This window comes from Branchiostoma floridae, chromosome 18, assembly GCF_000003815.2.
Source record: "Branchiostoma floridae strain S238N-H82 chromosome 18, Bfl_VNyyK, whole genome shotgun sequence".
Lineage (NCBI taxonomy): Eukaryota > Metazoa > Chordata > Leptocardii > Amphioxiformes > Branchiostomatidae > Branchiostoma > Branchiostoma floridae.
Genome location: NC_049996.1, coordinates 17913235 through 17931956, shown reverse-complemented (window position 1 = coordinate 17931956; position 18722 = coordinate 17913235). Strand labels below are relative to the sequence as shown.

The window sequence follows — 18722 nt, the reverse complement described above, 5'->3', positions numbered from 1 at the left end:
GGGGGGGGGGGGGGCTTTCCCCAGCAAGTCAATGGCCTTGGGGCAAACCCTTGGGGAAATTCCACGGGAATTTCCCTTTCTTTTAGAACTTGGTAGAGCATCTACGTTATCGTGGCAAATCATTGTTATGAAATAAAAAGTTATTAGGGTATTTGGATCGATAATCCTTTATGGTCTGTTTTGACAATTTGTGGTCGAAACAGGTGGGGAGGGGGGCTGTTTAGTTCTCCGTCGCTAGCGTCACTTTATTTCTGCTGCATTGCCCATAAACATACATAGCGCCTTGACATAGGTTTGGAAAAGGCGTCTTTCTATAACGTTATGCAGCCACGATAAATAAAAATACAGCAGAGTTCACGAAACTCAATGTGTAGGCTCGGAAGTGCATATGTGACCCTGCACTACGATACTAAACCGCTAGAGGCCACTGCTGTGCGGTCTACTTTGTGTTCAACAGTACTAGCAGTAACAAAGTCTCTCGTCTTGGCAGATCTGCCCTTAATCCCAAATTGCAGAGGTCACAACAAACGGTAATTCACAAATATCTTTCAAGTAGTGTCGTATAAGTTTCTCTGCAGACATTGCATTCCAGGTGAAGCATGCTAACCACTTGTTCAAAACGAATCAATGTGCGAAACGATTTCAGGTTACATCGGAGTCATCGATCTTTGCTTTGAAGGGATGTGTCAATGATACGCGTTATCATGTATGTTACATGCTCCAAGCGCTAACAATGCTTCGACGCTTTGTTACCACGGATTTCTATATATGTGGCAAACGAGATTTCCATATATGGTTAAAAGAGGGTAGATAAATCGAGGAGGCCCGATTGCCCGTGACCGTGACACCGTGCAGCAGTGGCCTCTAGCGATTTATTTTCAAAGTGCAGGCACATGTAACCGCAACACTTACTACTGCACTTCGTATCTCAATCGCTAGCTGTCACTGCTGCACCGTCCACTGCACACTGACCTCTGACCTGACTGTGCAAGGAACAGTGCATTTCGCTATTTTCCTGCCGTTTTTCTTGAATTTTGCGCGTTTTGAGGCAAAATGGGCGATCCCGGCCCGGTGGCCGGAGACGGGGACAGCGACGACGCCGGGTTCGCTGAAGGTGACATTGAAGAGGTGATAGAACTTGAGGGGCCGGAAGCAGACGACGGTAAGTGTGACTGTAAAGGGGGAGGGGGGCGACAGGGTTGTTTTTTAAAGCCTAAAAATTATGTACAAGTGTGTAAGGATATCTGCACTCATTCACTCATCAAAGTAAAGATACGAGAAAAGAGAAACAATAACACAGTCTTCTATGCCGTTGTGGAAGGATAATCGTGTTTACTTGATGATATATTTGTCTGAAATGTTGAAAACAATTTGTTACATTTAGAAATCTGTAATACGTGCCATCGAGTCATCATGACATGCACTTTATACATTTGTATCATCTTGTATTGGATTGAAAGATCAGATGCTCTTGCACATGATTGTGCCGAGGTCACTATATCGTTAACGTTATCCCAGAAGAGATCAAATGACAAATTATGTTGCAGCGATGTTAAAGCAACAACAAGCAATATGTGGCCGTTAAAAGAATCTGAAAAAAATGACCACCTAACTCAACAATAGTTTCATCAGGCTTTGAATGGGTTGTAAGTTAACAAGAAATCAGGGAGCTACAACTTAAGTACAAGTAACTTAAAAGGCCAACTGTAGAGATCTAGGCTCTTTTACTACTTTACTGCAGTAATTTTGAATCGTACATATGACACATTATCCTGACATCCAGCCTGTTCACTCACCTGTTGCCATGGAAACGTTCTGTACTCCTCAGCTCTTGCAGACGAGATTGACGAGATAGACCTGGGTAACTATGGTGACGGTTACCAAGGTGACGAGGGTGCGGAGGGTGACATGGAGATGATGACGGACGATGCAGATGTTGTCTTCAGTAAACACATCGGTCAGTGATAACTCGTCTTTTTACTGACTTTTATTTTTGTAACACAATTAAATCTGTATTCCTCTGTTAGTTTGGAAATTGCTTCTGGATGTACATTTTGAGTGACATCTATCACTCTTCTTCGGCATCACTAGGAAGAGTACATTAGTATAGACAAGAAAGCTGAATCATCTATGGATATTGTTCTAACCTTCATCAAACCAAGTTGATTATTATTATTATGTCCTGCATAGTTTCCTTACAGCTGGTCATTACTAACCAAAAGAGGTATTTTTGTCATGTTTCTCCCCGTGTCTCACAATGGTTCTGTCCATGTCGCCTGCAGGCTCTGTGTTCTGTATAGGGCTGGACCGTACCACTCAGTCGCTGGCGGTTACAGGGGGGGAGGATGACAAGGCTTACGTGTGGAGGCTGGGGGATGGGGAGGTTCTGATGGAGTGTGGAGGTGAGTGTGTGTGTGTGGGGGGGGGGGGATGGGGGTCGTTAGGGTGTGTGTGACAGGGGAGAGGACGACAAGGCTTACGTGTGGAGACTGGGCGATGGGGAGGTCCTGATGGAGTGTGGAGGTGAGGAGGGGGGGGGGGGGTGAATTAAAAAAGGAGGATAGAGAATTCAGAAGATTGCTGAGATAGAGACAGAAACAATTGAGAGGCATTGAAAAATGCAAAAGATAAGAGGAATAACATGATAACCTGTATAATACTGATACCTGTAGAAAGTTTTCCAACAGGGTTTTGCTGTTTTTGCTTGTAAGATCACAGTGCTCATTTGTCACTCAGCAGTTTATAGAAGATATCTGGTTCCTTATATAGAGTACTCAGCATAACCTCTAGACTTGTTCTGCAGTTCTATATATAAAACTTGCCATACTCCGTATGGTTCTGCAGTAAACCTGTTTCACTTCCAGGTCACAAGGACTCGGTGACCTTTGTTAAACTTGTTTCACTTCCAGGTCACAAGGACTCGGTGACCTGTGTTTGTTTCACTTCCAGGTCACAAGGACTCGGTGACCTGTGTTTGTTTCACTTCCAGGTCACAAGGACTCGGTGACCTGTGCTTGTTTCACTTCCAGGTCACAAGGACTCGGTGACCTGTACTTGTTTCACTTCCAGGTCACAAGGACTCGGTGACCTGTACTTGTTTCACTTTCCAGGTCACAAGGACTCTGTGACCTGTGCGTGCTTCAGCCACAACTCGGCGCTGGTTGCCACGGGCGACATGGGCGGGCTGGTGAAGGCCTGGGACGTGAACAGCCGGGAGCAGGTCTGGGAGTTCGAGGTCTCCGACTTGGAGGTGAGGCGGTGGTTTTGATGTGTGGTGAAGTGTCTTACTCTCTTTTGTGTCTTGTATCAATTCACGGAAGGACAAAAAATGTTCTGACACCATTCATAATGATGCATGGAGAAACTGCTGCCATGGGAAAAAGGTGACACAAAAATGTAGTTCACATTAGCTGCAAAGTAACAGTTACTGCCACAACTGGATGGATTTGGGACTGGTCAGACTTTTCAGGTATCATCCACCACCTTTATCAGTTTCCTACTGTATTGGATGCCACCTGAAACTTTTCCACGTCTATCTGGTTACTTCAGTAACTGTTACCTTGTGCACATTATTGCTTGTTGACACGCAGCTTACATCATTTTATCCAACTCAGTACAGCGGGAATTAGCCACTCTAACAGAAAACTTCTGACCATCACTGAGTTCATTGACTTATGACCTTTGCCCCAGTGGCTTGACAGGCACATGACCCTATGACCTTTGCCCCATTGGCTTGACATGCACATGACCTATGCCCTTTGCCCTCCCAGTGGCTGGACTGGCACATGGCAGCTCCGGTCCTGTTCGCGGGGACGGTGGACGGAGACGTCTGGATGTGGAAGGTTCCGAGCGGAGACTGTAAGACGTTTCAAGGTCACGGGTGTCAGAGCACGGCCGGCAAGGTCATGCCAGATGGTGAGCAAAATGCTGCAGCTTCTCTTACTTTTGTTAGAAAGGCATGTTGTTACCAGCATTTTTTTCGATTGGTTTGTTGAATGTTCATTTGGTTGAACAAGGATGAAAAGAATGAGTGAAATGATCATGAGTAGATTTTAGTGACCTTTGCAGGTCTGTAGAAGGTGATATTTTGTCCCCTTGCAGCTTAATTCAAAACAGTATCTTCTTTTCAAGTTGCAGCTTTCATTCAAATTTAGTAGTAGAAGTGTATGACTTATACAGAAAAACATACACTTTGCAACACACCCATACGGTACAGTGGTACAGTGCACAATGCCAAGTTCTGAAGTTTTGGAAGAGTCCATTTAACGGACAGGTGTTTCCCCACAGGTAAGCGACTGTCTGTTGGGTACGAGGATGGGACAGTCAAGGTGTGGGACCTGAAGCAGGGCGCGGCTCTGCACACTTTCTCAGGTGAGACAAACTTCTTGGAGACATTTATCCTGATTGCAAGTGTGCCCTGGTCCTGCTCCTGACCTTACTGTTCTTTCTGTAAAATATCTCGTGTTAAAGAGAGATTCTCCAGTGTGAGATGTTGTAAGCTGATTTTCATTACATGTTTGTATTACCGTAGAGAGAAATCATGATAAAAGTTTGATAATAGACTTTTCCCCAAAGGTCACCAGGGTCATACGGGGGCAGTGACCTGTATGGACTGTCACCATGACAACGTGCTGGTGATGTCAGGAGCGACAGATGGGACCGCCAGGATCTGGAACTCTGCAGCTGGAAAGGTAACAACAACATTACCTGATAAACACTACAGCCGGAAAGGTACAGGAAATAACTACAACGTTACCTGATAGAATAGATGTTAGAGATGAAGTTATAGATTTGGACTTGAATCTGATTGTGTTAGGTCACATATACATGTCCTCCTCCTCTGTTTGTATCACATTACATATTGTTGTATCAGGTTACATGATGTTGTACCCCTACAGTGTGTATCAGGTTACATGATGTTGTACCCCTACAGTGTGTATCAGGTTACATGATGTTATACCCCTACAGTGTGTATCAGGTTACATAATGTTGTACCCCATAAACCCCTACAGTGTGTATCAGGTTACATAATGTTGTACCCCTACAGTGTGTATCAGGTTACATGATGTTGTACCCCTACAGTGTGTATCAGGTTACATAATGTTGTACCCCTACAGTGTGTATCAGGTTACATGATGTTGTACCCTACAGTGTGTATCAGGTTACATAATGTTGTACCCCTACAGTGTGTATCAGGTTACATGATGTTGTACCCTACAGTGTGTATCAGGTTACATAATGTTGTACCCCTACAGTGTGTATCAGGTTACATGATGTTGTACCCTACAGTGTGTATCAGGTTACACAACGGGACCAGAGACCGGTGGGGATGAGGACGCCAACTCTGTTGAGGCAGTGGGGCTCAGCAACAGGTGAGTACCATTGCTGTTGTGACTTGGTACTGAAGTTGAGAGCTAGTCTATTTTGTTCCAACTAGATATGCTTGAGCCATTCTTCTTTTTAGTGCTAAAATGGAAGTTGTTTAGAATTGTAGTTCAGAGCAACCGGTGGTTCGGTTTTGCTAACTTTGCCCTTTGACCTTTAGCCAACCCCTGGCAGCAGTGGGCTCGCTGAACGGCACCCTGGGAGTGTGGGACATCCCGACTGGGGTACAGAGACACAAGTGCAGCCACCCTGTGAGTCATGTGTCTAGAATGTCTGCAAAGTTCCTTTGGAATATTTTATTTCATATCTTGCATGTTTGGCAATTGTAGCAACAATGTACGCATCCACATGTAATTCTAGGTTTAGATTCAGACTAACACTACATGACAGCCCTGAATGTTCATTATTTTGGGTGCTTTTCGGTGTCTGCCAAGTTCAGACAATAACAAACAAAAAGTGGCTATTTGATTATGTACAAATGTCATGAACATTGCATCATCTTTACATCCAAAAAAATTGTTAGAACTATCTAATGTCTCCTGTTGCCACCTCCCCCCCCTGCAGGGTGGTATAGTCCGCCTGGCGTGGGCGGAGTCGGGTTACCTGCTGTACACCAGCTGTCTGGACGGCGTGACCAGAATTTGGGACAGCCGAACCGGCGCGACCGTGCAGCAGCTGACCGGTCACTCCGAGGAGATACTGGACATGGCCGTCAGCAGGTGGGCACAACCGGGCATTTCTGTCAGTAGAGTTGTAGGAATGTTTGTTTGTTTGTTTGTTTGTTTGTTTGTTTTGAATCCTGACCCGTGTCCCCTTGACTGCAGGGACGGAAGCGTTGTCCTGACGTCATCCGGAGACAACACAGCTCGAGTTTTCAATCTGCAGAAACCTGAGCGGTAACACCGCCCTGCACACCCCCGCCACACAGTGGAACATGCCACAGTATTCTGCACTTATTATATCATGGATCAGTCCACCTGAAGAAGAAGGGGGGCTTAACTGGGGTGCAATAACAACACCCCTCAACAAGTCTGAAGGACTCAATGAATTAATAACCTTTAAAAGGGTTGAAATAAAATTTTATTTTATTGCAAAATGTTAAGTTTTTACTTATTGTAAGAATGATATAACATACAGTAACTTAATTTCTTGCATGGTTCATCAGATATTCCAATCGCTGATGATAGTGTAGGCACTTCTGATGACTCAGGTCTGTCCTGGTACCTTTACTATTGGGTAACACCCAGAGCATCGGATGGCAAATCTTGTTGCCATGTGTACATTCCCTGGTGTTTGAGCTAACAACAGAACAGTCTAGAATGAGATAAATGTTTCAGACAAGCCTAAGGAGGTTACGTTAACCTCCTTGGACAGCTTTTACCATAATCATGTACATTGTACACAAGAGAAAGCCATTAAAATGCATCATCGTGCCAAGGCTCAATCATATACGTATACTTTTTTCTATCTTCTCCGTCCCACCAAAGGTCTTGTTTAACATGAGGGAGATAAGGGGGTAATATTAAAGTTATGCTACATCACAATTGACAGTGTTAATCTCTTTGCTTCACAGTCTAATGACTTGTCTCTTTGTTTGACCGCAGTAGTGGTACTACTACTACGGTAGTGTTTGACTAGCATATGTCCTTGCCCTGCTTACTTTAATAGTAAAACGTTGTTCTGACAAAGGAGATGAGAAGGATCGGCAACAACCATGAGAATGTTCTCGTCAGTACTACAGTAACATTGTAGGTTACCATGGCGACTGGATGATGCATTACTGTGTAGGGTGATGCTCGAGACTAGTACTGGCAATCTGTATTACTGAGAGGTTCATTTGAAAAATTAAGATTTTCAAGGAAAGTGATTTTCCCCCTCGAGTCCCCAGGTACCTTACAAGTCGGTGTAACCTCGTTCATACTGTGTGTCTTTGTCAATATGTCAAGTGTCCACGGCTAGCAATGTTACTGGAGGGAACATTACATTAAAGACTTCAGGTGATCAAATAAAGTCAATTTTTCCCTTTGGGCCCATCAATATGTATATCATAACCGCCCTCAGTACATCATAACCACCCTAACACCTAGCCCACCCTTACGTATCTATATCCACGTATCCTCTAATTCTAATTATATAATAAGGGTCTATGTATCTCCCCATGCTTTGTACACAATAAAGACATGACAGTGTTGTAATCAGAGCCAGCACGTCCATGTTTATTCAAGGTCAGTGACAGTTCAGCTGATGTTCTAAAGTTCCGAGGGTATCACACAGCAGTTCTCAGTAACCATGTTCTATATACCCCCTCCACTGTCACTGCCTCACAAATATCGTTACCCAAATATAGTACATCACTTCCGTATGCCTTTCCGTAAGCAAAGGGTTCAAACATGAGTGGTATGGACATCTAGAACACGGCAATGTTCTACAGTGACCCTCAAAGGTGACTTTTTTACCCTGTTAGTACAGTATTTCTTCATTTTTAAGCATTCATGCAAAAATAAAAGTAAAGCTCTCTCTAGAAAACTTCAGTTCGCAGCGCCGTATGGCTGAAAGACAACCCAAGACTACTTAAGTCACTCTTAACTATGATACAGATAACACATTTGTTGAACATCTCTACTTGTGCATAATTCCATCTTATATTACATCACACACCACTGTCGCCGCTTGCCGTACACCTTAGCATACTCCAACAAGCTCTTCCATATGTGGGCAGACAGCCAGTTTGTTGTTTAGGTCTTGCTTGACTTTTTGTGACAGTTTTCCCTACTTTTCTTGTTTTAGAGGTGGATATCAGTCCGCCGCTAGGCAAAATTTACATCGTGTTGAAGACACTATGAGTGCGATTTTTTTGGCGGAAGCATTTTTCACTGCTTCGACTTATTCCCAACTTTGTGCTACTGCGGAACTTGATTTTGCAGAAACCTTCCTATTCCACTATCACTATGGTAACGACTTAGTGACAACGTAAGAACCTGAGATTGCGGCGATCGGGCGAAATTCGAGGCGCTTCACTCCCAACTTCTACACAAAGGCACAAGCGGAATCAAAACTTCTCTGCGGGCTCAGTCGATACCTTTACGTATAATAAAGTACGTATTTTCCTTAAGCCTTTCGTATCCAGGATTGCTAACTCATATACATGTGTACATCAGAACCTTTGCCTTACTCGTTACGGAAGGCCAACCCTGTACAGTGGTGCATACATGATAATTGAACCATATTCATTCCGTTAAGAAGAGTTTTGAAGGGAGAGAAAACATACCAGTGAAGGAAGGCACCAATGTTCAGTGTCAGGAAGAAATAGAAGCCAGGTAGCAATAATATTATTTACAACAAATCAAGTTGTGCTCGTTAAGTGAACTTGTCTAAAGTAAAAACAGAAACAGAGCATTAATTTATAAAGGAGACAATAGAGGTACCCTGCCAATAGTTACATTAAAGTGTTCAAGGCCCACGCGTTGATATATACGTGTTTTCATTATTTTACAATGCAATGTTCAATAATGTCACGTGAATTGCACGTGCTTGTTCAATAATGTCACGTGAATTGCACGTGCTTGTTCAATAATGTCACGTGAATTGCACGTGTTTGGTTGCCCGTAAATCAAGATGCCATCGCCATCGTTATTCCTGTATTACCGATTGAAATCGCAAGGAGACTTCATCTTCTGTCCAGTTTGCTTAAGAAGTTGTCTAGTTAAGAATCATCCCGTAAGACGTACTACCAGTAATATATTAATCAGTTCTTCAGTTCGTGTGTTCACTAAGCCGGTTTGTCCGGAAGGTGGTCGGTACTCTGTTCTCTGCTGACGTACTTCCGGCTGGAACATCCGGTGCACTTGACCTTGTCCAGCATATACTACAAGTAGTGTAAGGGTCCCCCCTGCGGGGGTCCCTGCTGTGGCTGTCTCTGTGGAGGAGACTGTTGCTGTAGAGGTTGTCCCGGACCGGGCCTGGGGATGCCCCGGCCGCGGCCTCTCGGTCGGGCTTGTCTCGGGCCTGGTCGCACCCCGCCCCGGCCGCGCCCCCGTCCCCTACCCGGTGCCGATCGTTGTGTGGTGGGGGGCAGGGAGCGGGACCTGCGGGCGGGCTTGAGCGGCTTCAGGCCGAGGTTCCTGGGCGGCCTCTCCTCGGAGGTGGGTCTCTTGCCGCGCGGTGGTGTGAAGGAGAGCTGCCCCTCCGCCTTGGCTTCCCGCAGGTCCGCCTGACGGTCGATCAGCGGCGATGACGGCGCGCTGCGCGTGATCAGGAACTGTTCTTCCGCGGCGGCGGCCTCTGACGTGAGCGGTACCTCGCCGGGTTCTTCCAGCTCTTTCTCATCTTTTCCCTTCTTCTTTTTCTTCTTCTTCTCGTCCTTCGCTTCTGTCGGAGGGCCGAACGACATCTGTAGCGCCCGGCCTTCCTCCAACTCTCGGAATGGTCTATGTGACGACTCCACTTCCTCTAGCGACTTCCTCTGCTCCGTCTTTCGACTTTTCTTGCTCGTCAGGGAGAAAATTTTAGACCTTTTCTTCACCTCAACCTGTTCTGCAGCAGCGCCCTCTGCCGACTCTGCTTCTACTGCAACTTCTTGCGTGGCGGTTTCAGGTTCGATTTCCACGACCACGCTTCTGGGGAAGTTATCCAACAGCTCGGCGTACTCGGCCCGCCCCATGGCCTCCGACCAGGACACGGGCTCCGGCTCCTCCGCGTCGCCTTCCTTCTTCTTACTGGACTTGAGTTTCCACGAGCTCTTCTTCTTCACCTCCTTCTTGGTGACGGGTGCTGCTGCGGAGAACTCGGCGTCGCCCTCGATGGTGATGGTTTCCTGCGTCTCGAAGTGGAACTGCTGCCCGTACACCGGCGCCCAGGACTCCTCGTCGCCGTCCCCGGGGAACAGCCCGGCTCTCGCCTCGGCTTTAGGCGCAGTCGCCTCCGCCGCAGCCTCCGCTTCCGCCGCCTTGGCTTTCTTAGATCTGAGAAGTGGGATCTTCGACTTGAATGATGGAAGCTTGGACTTGATCTTGACCTTCTTCTCCCCTGGGGTTAGCTTCGCCACCTAGGGCAACAGAAATCGAGTTACTCCTATGTTCAACTCATGACAAAAGTTTTCTAGAGCAATGACAAGGAGCGCCAGGAAAATCGGAACAAGAGTAAGAGTACGCTGCTACATTAATGCTAACAATTCCCTAACTGGCTAGACTTTAATCCCATGGCAAGTTAGACAAAATAACAACAAAAGTAAGTAAAATGCATGAGAGGAAAGTTGACCACATGAGTTATGTTCTGTTTTAATACCGACCTCTACTTGGTCCCCCAGCTCGACGACCGCGGCGGGTTTCTGGACCTTGGCGTGCGCCTCTGCGTGGGGCAGCAGCTCCCGCATCGCCTTCATCTGCGCGTCCTGGATGGACGCGGCGATCTTCTGCCGCACCTGGAAACACACGGCGCGGTTATGGTTATGTCCTCATGATTAAACCTCACCTCAAACGAATTTAACATCACCAATTGAACACAATTATTTGGCCAGTGTCTTATGTCTCTGAAGTTAGCAACGCCCCGAATCTAGGTGCAATGCCAGTGTGTATCGTGCGAGGGCGTGACTCCAACATATCATGCTATGTATAACGTCGTGCTACTTCACTGTTGATATGGGACAGACAAACGGTATTTTGGGAACAGATGGTGGTTTGGGATACGTTGTTAGGGGCAGACGTTGCTATGGGGAATACGGTGCTGTGCGACACGTTGCTATGGGGAGGATGTTACTATGGGGAATATGGGGCTATGAGATATGTTGTTAGGCAGACGTTGCTATGGGTATTATGTTGCTATGGGACAGCTGTTCTGACCTGGTCCTCGCCCTTGGCGATGTCGTCCTCCGTGAGCTCGATGGTGATGACGCTCTCCACCACGGCGATGGGCTGCGGCAGGTCGGCCGGGTCCTCCCGCCGGACCTCCTCCACGGAGCTCGCGCTGTCCCGCTGGCCCGCCGGGGCGTCGGCCTTCACCTCTGCAAACAGAACGTACAGAACATACGTCATGATAATACAGAACATACATCATGATGATACAGAACATAAACCGTCTGTTTTATCATATCATATGAGTGTGCGTTAGTCTGGGTGCCATCCTAGTTAACGCCAAGTCAACTTCAGATTCAGCTAGCTTTGATGGCCGCTACTCACTAGTCGATGATGGAATGAGAAAGGAAACTAGTAAAGATGGTACCCAGGCCATATCTCCTCCAAAAAAATTCTCACATGACACATAATCGGATTCGGAAAATAGCATATTATTTTTCGACGGTACAGTCCATAAAACACGCAAAAAAAGCAGTTTTTCAAGCATCTGGATATGATTTGGGAAACGGTCAAACGTCTTGGGTGAAAGTTCGCTGACCTCTGAGCTGCACGCCCCCCTCCAGTTTCCGTTCGGACCTCGGCGTAAGCTTCGGGATGTCGATCCTGCGGACCTCGTCGAGAGACGCGGGCTCCATCCTCTACAGCACGGAATAGAACACAGCATTAATATAACCATTAAAAATTGATTTTGTCTTTTATAAGTTGTTAGAGTTAGACATTAATCATCGATTAGGATTTTACCATGTTCAATGGAGGCCATATATAGACATGTGCTTATTCATCTACCGTATTTTTTTCGAATAAAGTACGCAATTTGTAAACTTTTCAAAATTGAAAAGGAGCTACAAATGTACAAGTTGTCAAAGTTGGGATGCGTACTTAATTTGAGGTTATTGCATGGATAAATGACAGATCCTAGAATAAAGCAAGGTGGAGCTACACTTCTAGATGAGTGGACCCTTAATCTAGCCTCTACCAGGCTCCCCAGGTCGCTATGGTCGCAAACTGTACTCCTCGGCCAACCAACTCCTCTGGTGTGTTTTCTTTCTATTTGGCCAATCTCTACTGTTCTTTGTAGCGACCTGGGGAGCCTGGTAGACGCTACCCTTAATCAACACAACATAACTGTACAGTATAGTTCACATATGATGTGCCCATGTGTACCTTTTCCTCTGCCTCCGCAGACACGTCCCCTTCAGGCCTGGGCGCGCCCGCTCCGAAGTCCATGGCGAAGGTCGGCATCTCGACTGTCGGTAACTCCACCTCCGCCGTGCCGCCACCTGGTAACGTACATCTACACATTAGCTATGTTCAATAGTCGGGTCAAAACGTGTTTCAACCTATATAAGAAGGATTAAACAGGTACCAACTAGATGTACTATATACGGACGCCTTTTTTTGCTGAAGACTTCATCTTCATGTGTAGTATTAAATAGTGATCTGTGGCCATGTCGACTGACCCATATGAACAGCACTGGGCTAATTAGCATACAGATAGAATACTAGTATAGGTCTTTATTTGTATGTAGAACGTGGGCTTTACTGTAGTTGTGTGCTGAAATGTGATTGCTTGGTTGGTTCGTTGATAACCGTTGATTGGTTATATTGTGCTGTATTTCTTGTACTGCGGTAACCTGGAAAATACCAACCGTTTTAAAATGCCTTCTATTACAGTTTCATTATTTAGTTCGCGCTATACTAACTATTGAAATGAGCTTCTCAGCTTTACTAGGCATATTAGTCGTTACGACGATGACGCTTTTTCCAACCCACCTGTCATTTTACCCCACATGGACCGGAAACGATCGTCTAAAGACTTCCGCTTCTCCTTCTCCTTCTCCGGAAGTGGCGGCTTCTTTTGTTTCTTTTTCTTCTTCTTTTTCTTCTCTGGCAGGGGCGGTGGCGCGGCCTCCGCCTCAAGGTCACCTTCAAGACTTGGTGGTTGTATCTCTACTTCCGGTCCGCTGACGTCAAGCTCAGGTGGCTGCACGTCAACTTCCGTTTTGCCTTTGGCTGAAAATTTTGGCATCGAAATAGAGGGCATCTTAATCTCTAGACTAAGTCTCTTTAGGGATGATCTCTTCTCATCTTTTGGGACTTCTACTTTGGAATCGACCTCTGCCTCCGGTGGCGTTATGTCCGCAGAGGCCTCTGGTGCCTTCGCCTTCGCCTTGAAGGAAGGCATCCTCACCGACGGCATCTTGATTTCTAAGCTACGGCGTTTTAGCGACGCCCTTTTCTCCTCAGCTGGCACGTCCGCTTCGGCCCCGCCCTTCAGCTCTACTTCGGGCGGCTCGACCTCCACGGCAGCCTTGGGAGCTTTGCCTTTGCCCTTGACCTTAAAGCTTGGCATTTTTACAGAGGGCATCTTAAGTTCTAAACTTCTTCTCTTCTTGTCTCCTCCTACTTCTACCTTGGGGCCTTCTAGTTCTACCTGGCCTGCGTCTGCCTTGATTTGTCTGACTTTTGCTTCTATTTCCTCCAGCTCCGCTTGCACCTTTGGAATGTCTACATCTACAGAAGGGGCTTCTACGTGAATATCTGCAGCTTTGCCTTCCAGTGAGGGCCCTGTCGCCTCGCCCTCAACACCAGCCTCTCCGAATCCTAGTTTAGGCCCCTTCAGTTCCAGCTCCGGCATGGTGATGTCGGGACCCTTGAAGTCAAGTCCGGGCAGGCTCCATTCGCCCTCGGGCTGGTCCACCTGACCCTTGATCTCCACTTTGCCTGACGGCACGTCTGTTTCAGGGACGTCATCACTTTGTAGCAGAAACTTGGGAAGTTGGATATCGAGAGGCGTGACCTCCGCCTCGCCTTCTACAGAAAGGTCAGCTTCAGCTGATGGACCTTCAACATCGACATCCGCCTTGCCTTCCACCTTAGGTCTCGCGATATCAAGTTTTGGCAATTCGATTTGGGGACCTTTAAGTTCAAACTCAGGAAGTTCAAAGCCGAACGAGGGGCCTTTACCCTGTCCCTTAAGGTCTGCTTCCGGTCCGGTGACCTTGACGTCACCTTCTAACTCAGGCGGTCTTATGTCGCCTTCGACCGTTGGTCCTTCAAAGGACACGTCACCCTTGGGAACTTGACCTTCGACATCGATGTGACCTCCATGTTTAGGCGATTTCCATGTGATCTTCGGTACTTTAACGTGATATTCGGTCATTTCAATGTGCGGGCTTCCCAGATCGAACTCTGGAACCTTCCATGACGATCTTTTCGCTGCGTCCTGACCCGGAATTTCCGCTCCTCCAGCTGGAAGCTTCACTTCCGCTTCCGGTGGCGACAGGACGGGCTTCGCTGTCGGGATCTCACCTGATGGGAACTTAACTTCCGCCTCCCCTTCAATCTTTCCTTTCTTCCTGGGAAGGGAGGGAAACTTGATCTTAGGACCTTTCAGCTCGACATCTGGAAGCTGCCACGACTTGCGGTCTCCCTTGCCTTTAATGTCGGTTTCCGGAAGATCTCCTTTGATCTCTACTTCCCCAGACGGAACAGCAGGCCCTGAGATGTCTGCCTCACGTGATGGAAGGTCACCCTTAGCTTTACCTTTTCCCTTCTTGCGAGGTAGGGATGGGAATTTTACTTTCGGACCTTTCAAGTCGAAGTCTGGAAGTTGCCATGACTTTCGATCACCTGTGCCCTTTGTCCCCGCATCAGGTAAGTCACCCTCCACTCGAACCTTACCAGGTGTGACCTCTGGTCCTTGGATGTCAATATCAGCCGATGGAATGTCTGCGTCAGGTAACTCCCCTTCCGCCTCTACCTGTCCCTCAACTTTGGGCTTCTTTCCACTCAAGTCCCAATCAGGCAAAGACACCTTAGGTCCCTTCAACTCCCAGTCGGGTAATTTGAAACCTCCCTTGGGCTTCTTACCATCGATGTCGAGCTCGCCCTCAGGACCTTCTACATCGATGTCAACTTTACCTGAAGGAACTTCCACGTCTGGGCCTTCGATGTCAACTTTGCCTCGTGGAATTTCGCCTTCGATTTCGGGGCCTTCGAAGTCTGCCTCAAGGTCACCTTCAACTTTAGGTCCTTTGCCCTTGAACTTCGGACCCTTCAAGTCCCAGTCAGGCAATTTGATTTTTGGTCCTTTCAGTTCCCAGTCGGGCAGGTCAAAGCCGCCTTTTGGCTTCTTGCCGTCGATGTCGACTTCGCCGGATGGTGGTTCCACTTCTCCTTCGATTTTACCAGATGGTAGTTCGCCTTCTATTTCCGGACCTTCCAGTTCGCCTTCTACCTTGGGTTTCTTGCCCTTGAATTTAGGCATCTTGATTTTCGGGCCCTTCAGATGGAACTCAGGTAACTCCCAAGACTTACGATCACCTTTGACCTTCAGATCGCCCTCGACTCCGGGTGGTGTTATTTCCCCTTTTACTTTGCCCTCAGGAAGTTCGATTTTACCAGATGGTAGCTCTCCTTCGACTTCGGGACCTTCGATCTCCGGCCCTCTAATATCGGCATCTAGTTCTCCTTCTACCTTTGGTTTTCTTCCTTTGAATTTGGGGCCCTTGATGTCGATTTCGGGCATTTTGACCTTAGGGCCTTTCAGGTGGAATTCGGGCAGCTGCCATGACGACCGCTTGCCTCCGTCTGGTGGCTGGATGTCTCCTTCCGGAAGTTCGACTTCTGCCTCTGCACCTGGGAATTCCACATCAGGGCCTTCTAAGTCGGCATCGATCTCACCTTCTACCGTAGGTCTTTTGCCTTTTACCTTTGGACCCTTCAGCTCCCAGTCTGGTAGTTTGACTTTGGGACCTTTCAGTTCCCAGTCGGGCATTTTGAACCCACCTTTCGGCTTTTTGCCTTTGATGTCTAGGTCTCCAGATGGACCCTCAATTTCCACTTTACCCGAAGGAGGCTCAACGTCTGGTCCTTCGATGTCTACTTCACCATGGGGAAGCTCGCCCTCGATCTCTCCTTCGATTTTGCCTTTGCCCTTCTTGCGACCCAAAGAGGGGAATTTCACTTTGGGACCTCTGATGTCGATATCGGGCAGACCCCAGGACTTACGGTCACCCTTGCCCTTGATCTTTCCAGATGGAAGTTCGCCTTCGATCTCTCCTTTGGGAACATCAACATCTACGTCAGGGCCTTCAACTTTTCCAGACGGAAGCTCGCCTTCGAATTCTGGGCCCTCCACATCGACTTCTCCGGAAACCTTGGGCTTCTTGCCCTTGAATTTCGGGCCCTTCAGATGGATTTCGGGCATCTTGATTCTCGGTCCTTTCAGTTCCCAGTCCGGAAGCTCCCAGGATGGGCCTTTGACTTTGCCTTCCGGCCCTTCGATCTCACCAGATATTTTCCCGTCCGGACCTTCAACGCCAGGTGGTCTGATCTCAACCTCACCCTCGGCTGGCGGCAGTTCTCCTTCGGGACCTTCAAGATCGATTTCTCCCTCGACCTTTGGCCCTTTGCCGCCAAACTTTGGACCTTTCAGCTCCCAGTCTGGTAGCTTGACCTTGGGTCCCTTCAACTCCCAGTCGGGTAATTTGAAACCTCCCTTGGGCTTCTTACCGTCGATGTCGAGCTCACCCTCAGGACCTTCTACATCGATGTCAACTTTACCTGAAGGAACTTCCACGTCTGGGCCTTCGATGTCAACTTTGCCTCGTGGAATTTCGCCTTCGATTTCGGGGCCTTCGAAGTCTGCCTCAAGGTCACCTTCAACTTTAGGTCCTTTGCCCTTGAACTTCGGGCCCTTCAAGTCCCAGTCAGGCAATTTGATTTTTGGTCCTTTCAGTTCCCAGTCGGGCAGGTCAAAGCCGCCTTTTGGCTTCTTGCCGTCGATGTCGACTTCTTTACCTGAAGGAACTTCCACGTCTGGGCCTTCGATGTCAACTTTGCCTCGTGGAATTTCGCCTTCGATTTCGGGGCCTTCGAAGTCTGCCTCAAGGTCACCTTCAACTTTAGGTCCTTTGCCCTTGAACTTCGGGCCCTTCAAGTCCCAGTCAGGCAATTTGATTTTTGGTCCTTTCAGTTCCCAGTCGGGCAGGTCAAAGCCGCCTTTTGGCTTCTTGCCGTCGATGTCGACTTCGCCGGATGGTGGTTCCACTTCTCCTTCGATTTTACCAGATGGTAGTTCGCCTTCTATTTCCGGACCTTCCAGTTCGCCTTCTACCTTGGGTTTCTTGCCCTTGAATTTAGGCATCTTGATTTTCGGGCCCTTCAGATGGAACTCAGGTAACTCCCAAGACTTACGATCACCTTTGACCTTCAGATCGCCCTCGACTCCGGGTGGTGTTATTTCCCCTTTTACTTTGCCCTCAGGAAGTTCGATTTTACCAGATGGTAGCTCTCCTTCGACTTCGGGACCTTCGATCTCCGGCCCTCTAATATCGGCATCTAGTTCTCCTTCTACCTTTGGTTTTCTTCCTTTGAATTTGGGGCCCTTGATGTCGATTTCGGGCATTTTGACCTTAGGGCCTTTCAGGTGGAATTCGGGCAGCTGCCATGACGACCGCTTGCCTCCGTCTGGTGGCTGGATGTCTCCTTCCGGAAGTTCGACTTCTGCCTCTGCACCTGGGAATTCCACATCAGGGCCTTCTAAGTCGGCATCGATCTCACCTTCTACCGTAGGTCTTTTGCCTTTTACCTTTGGACCCTTCAGCTCCCAGTCTGGTAGTTTGACTTTGGGACCTTTCAGTTCCCAGTCGGGCATTTTGAACCCACCTTTCGGCTTTTTGCCTTTGATGTCTAGGTCTCCAGATGGACCCTCAATTTCCACTTTACCCGAAGGAGGCTCAACGTCTGGTCCTTCGATGTCTACTTCACCATGGGGAAGCTCGCCCTCGATCTCTCCTTCGATTTTGCCTTTGCCCTTCTTGCGACCCAAAGAGGGGAATTTCACTTTGGGACCTCTGATGTCGATGTCGGGCAGACCCCAGGACTTACGGTCACCCTTGCCCTTGATCTTTCCAGATGGAAGTTCGCCTTCGATCTCTCCTTTGGGAACATCAACATCTACGTCGGGGCCTTCAACTTTTCCAGACGGAAGCTCGCCTTCGAATTCTGGGCCCTCCACATCGACTTCTCCGGAAACCTTGGGCTTCTTGCCCTTGAATTTCGGGCCCTTCAGATGAATTTCGGGCATCTTGATTTTCGGTCCTTTCAGTTCCCAGTCCGGAAGCTCCCAGGATGGGCCTTTGACTTTGCCTTCCGGCCCTTCGATCTCACCAGATATTTTCCCGTCCGGACCTTCAACGCCAGGTGGTCTGATCTCAACCTCACCCTCGGCTGGCGGCAGTTCTCCTTCGGGACCTTCAAGATCGATTTCTCCCTCGACCTTTGGCCCTTTGCCGCCAAACTTAGGACCTTTCAGCTCCCAGTCTGGTAGCTTGACCTTGGGTCCCTTCAACTCCCAGTCGGGTAATTTGAAACCTCCCTTGGGCTTCTTACCGTCGATGTCGAGCTCGCCCTCAGGACCTTCTACATCGATGTCAACTTTACCTGAAGGAACTTCCACGTCTGGGCCTTCGATGTCAACTT

At 47.9% G+C, this 18722-nt stretch overlaps 2 protein-coding genes across 2 annotated transcripts in view; one reads left to right on the top strand and one right to left on the bottom strand.

Moving 5' to 3' along the window:
* The first annotated feature begins 947 nt into the window (after positions 1-947).
* Positions 948-6824, top strand: LOC118405720 (angio-associated migratory cell protein-like). The gene is made up of 11 exons (XM_035805398.1): positions 948-1162; positions 1829-1957; positions 2283-2402; positions 3111-3250; positions 3771-3915; positions 4288-4371; positions 4576-4691; positions 5290-5372; positions 5546-5636; positions 5950-6104; positions 6210-6824. The coding sequence occupies exons 1-11, from the start codon at positions 1054-1056 to the stop codon at positions 6283-6285; spliced, it is 1248 nt and encodes a 415-aa protein (XP_035661291.1). The 5' UTR covers positions 948-1053; the 3' UTR covers positions 6286-6824.
* Positions 6825-7577: 753 nt separating this feature from the next.
* LOC118405719 (neuroblast differentiation-associated protein AHNAK-like) overlaps positions 7578-18722 on the bottom strand; it is a gene marked incomplete in the record, with an annotated part of 21673 nt that continues 10528 nt past the window's right edge. The window contains 7 exon segments of the mRNA XM_035805396.1: positions 7578-10429; positions 10673-10804; positions 11223-11383; positions 11773-11872; positions 12399-12514; positions 13008-17025; positions 17263-17321. Coding sequence (XP_035661289.1) covers positions 9251-10429; positions 10673-10804; positions 11223-11383; positions 11773-11872; positions 12399-12514; positions 13008-17025; positions 17263-17321 — 5765 coding nt within the window.

Bases quoted from the DNA above. Each gene is read 5' to 3' on its own strand.
- LOC118405720 (XM_035805398.1), top strand. From the start codon at position 1,054: ATGGGCGATCCCGGCCCGGTGGCCGGAGACGGGGACAGCGACGACGCC. The intron at 4,372-4,575 runs GTGAGACAAACT...TTTTCCCCAAAG, and splicing joins GGCTCTGCACACTTTCTCAG to GTCACCAGGGTCATACGGGG. The intron at 6,105-6,209 runs GTGGGCACAACC...CCTTGACTGCAG, and splicing joins CTGGACATGGCCGTCAGCAG to GGACGGAAGCGTTGTCCTGA.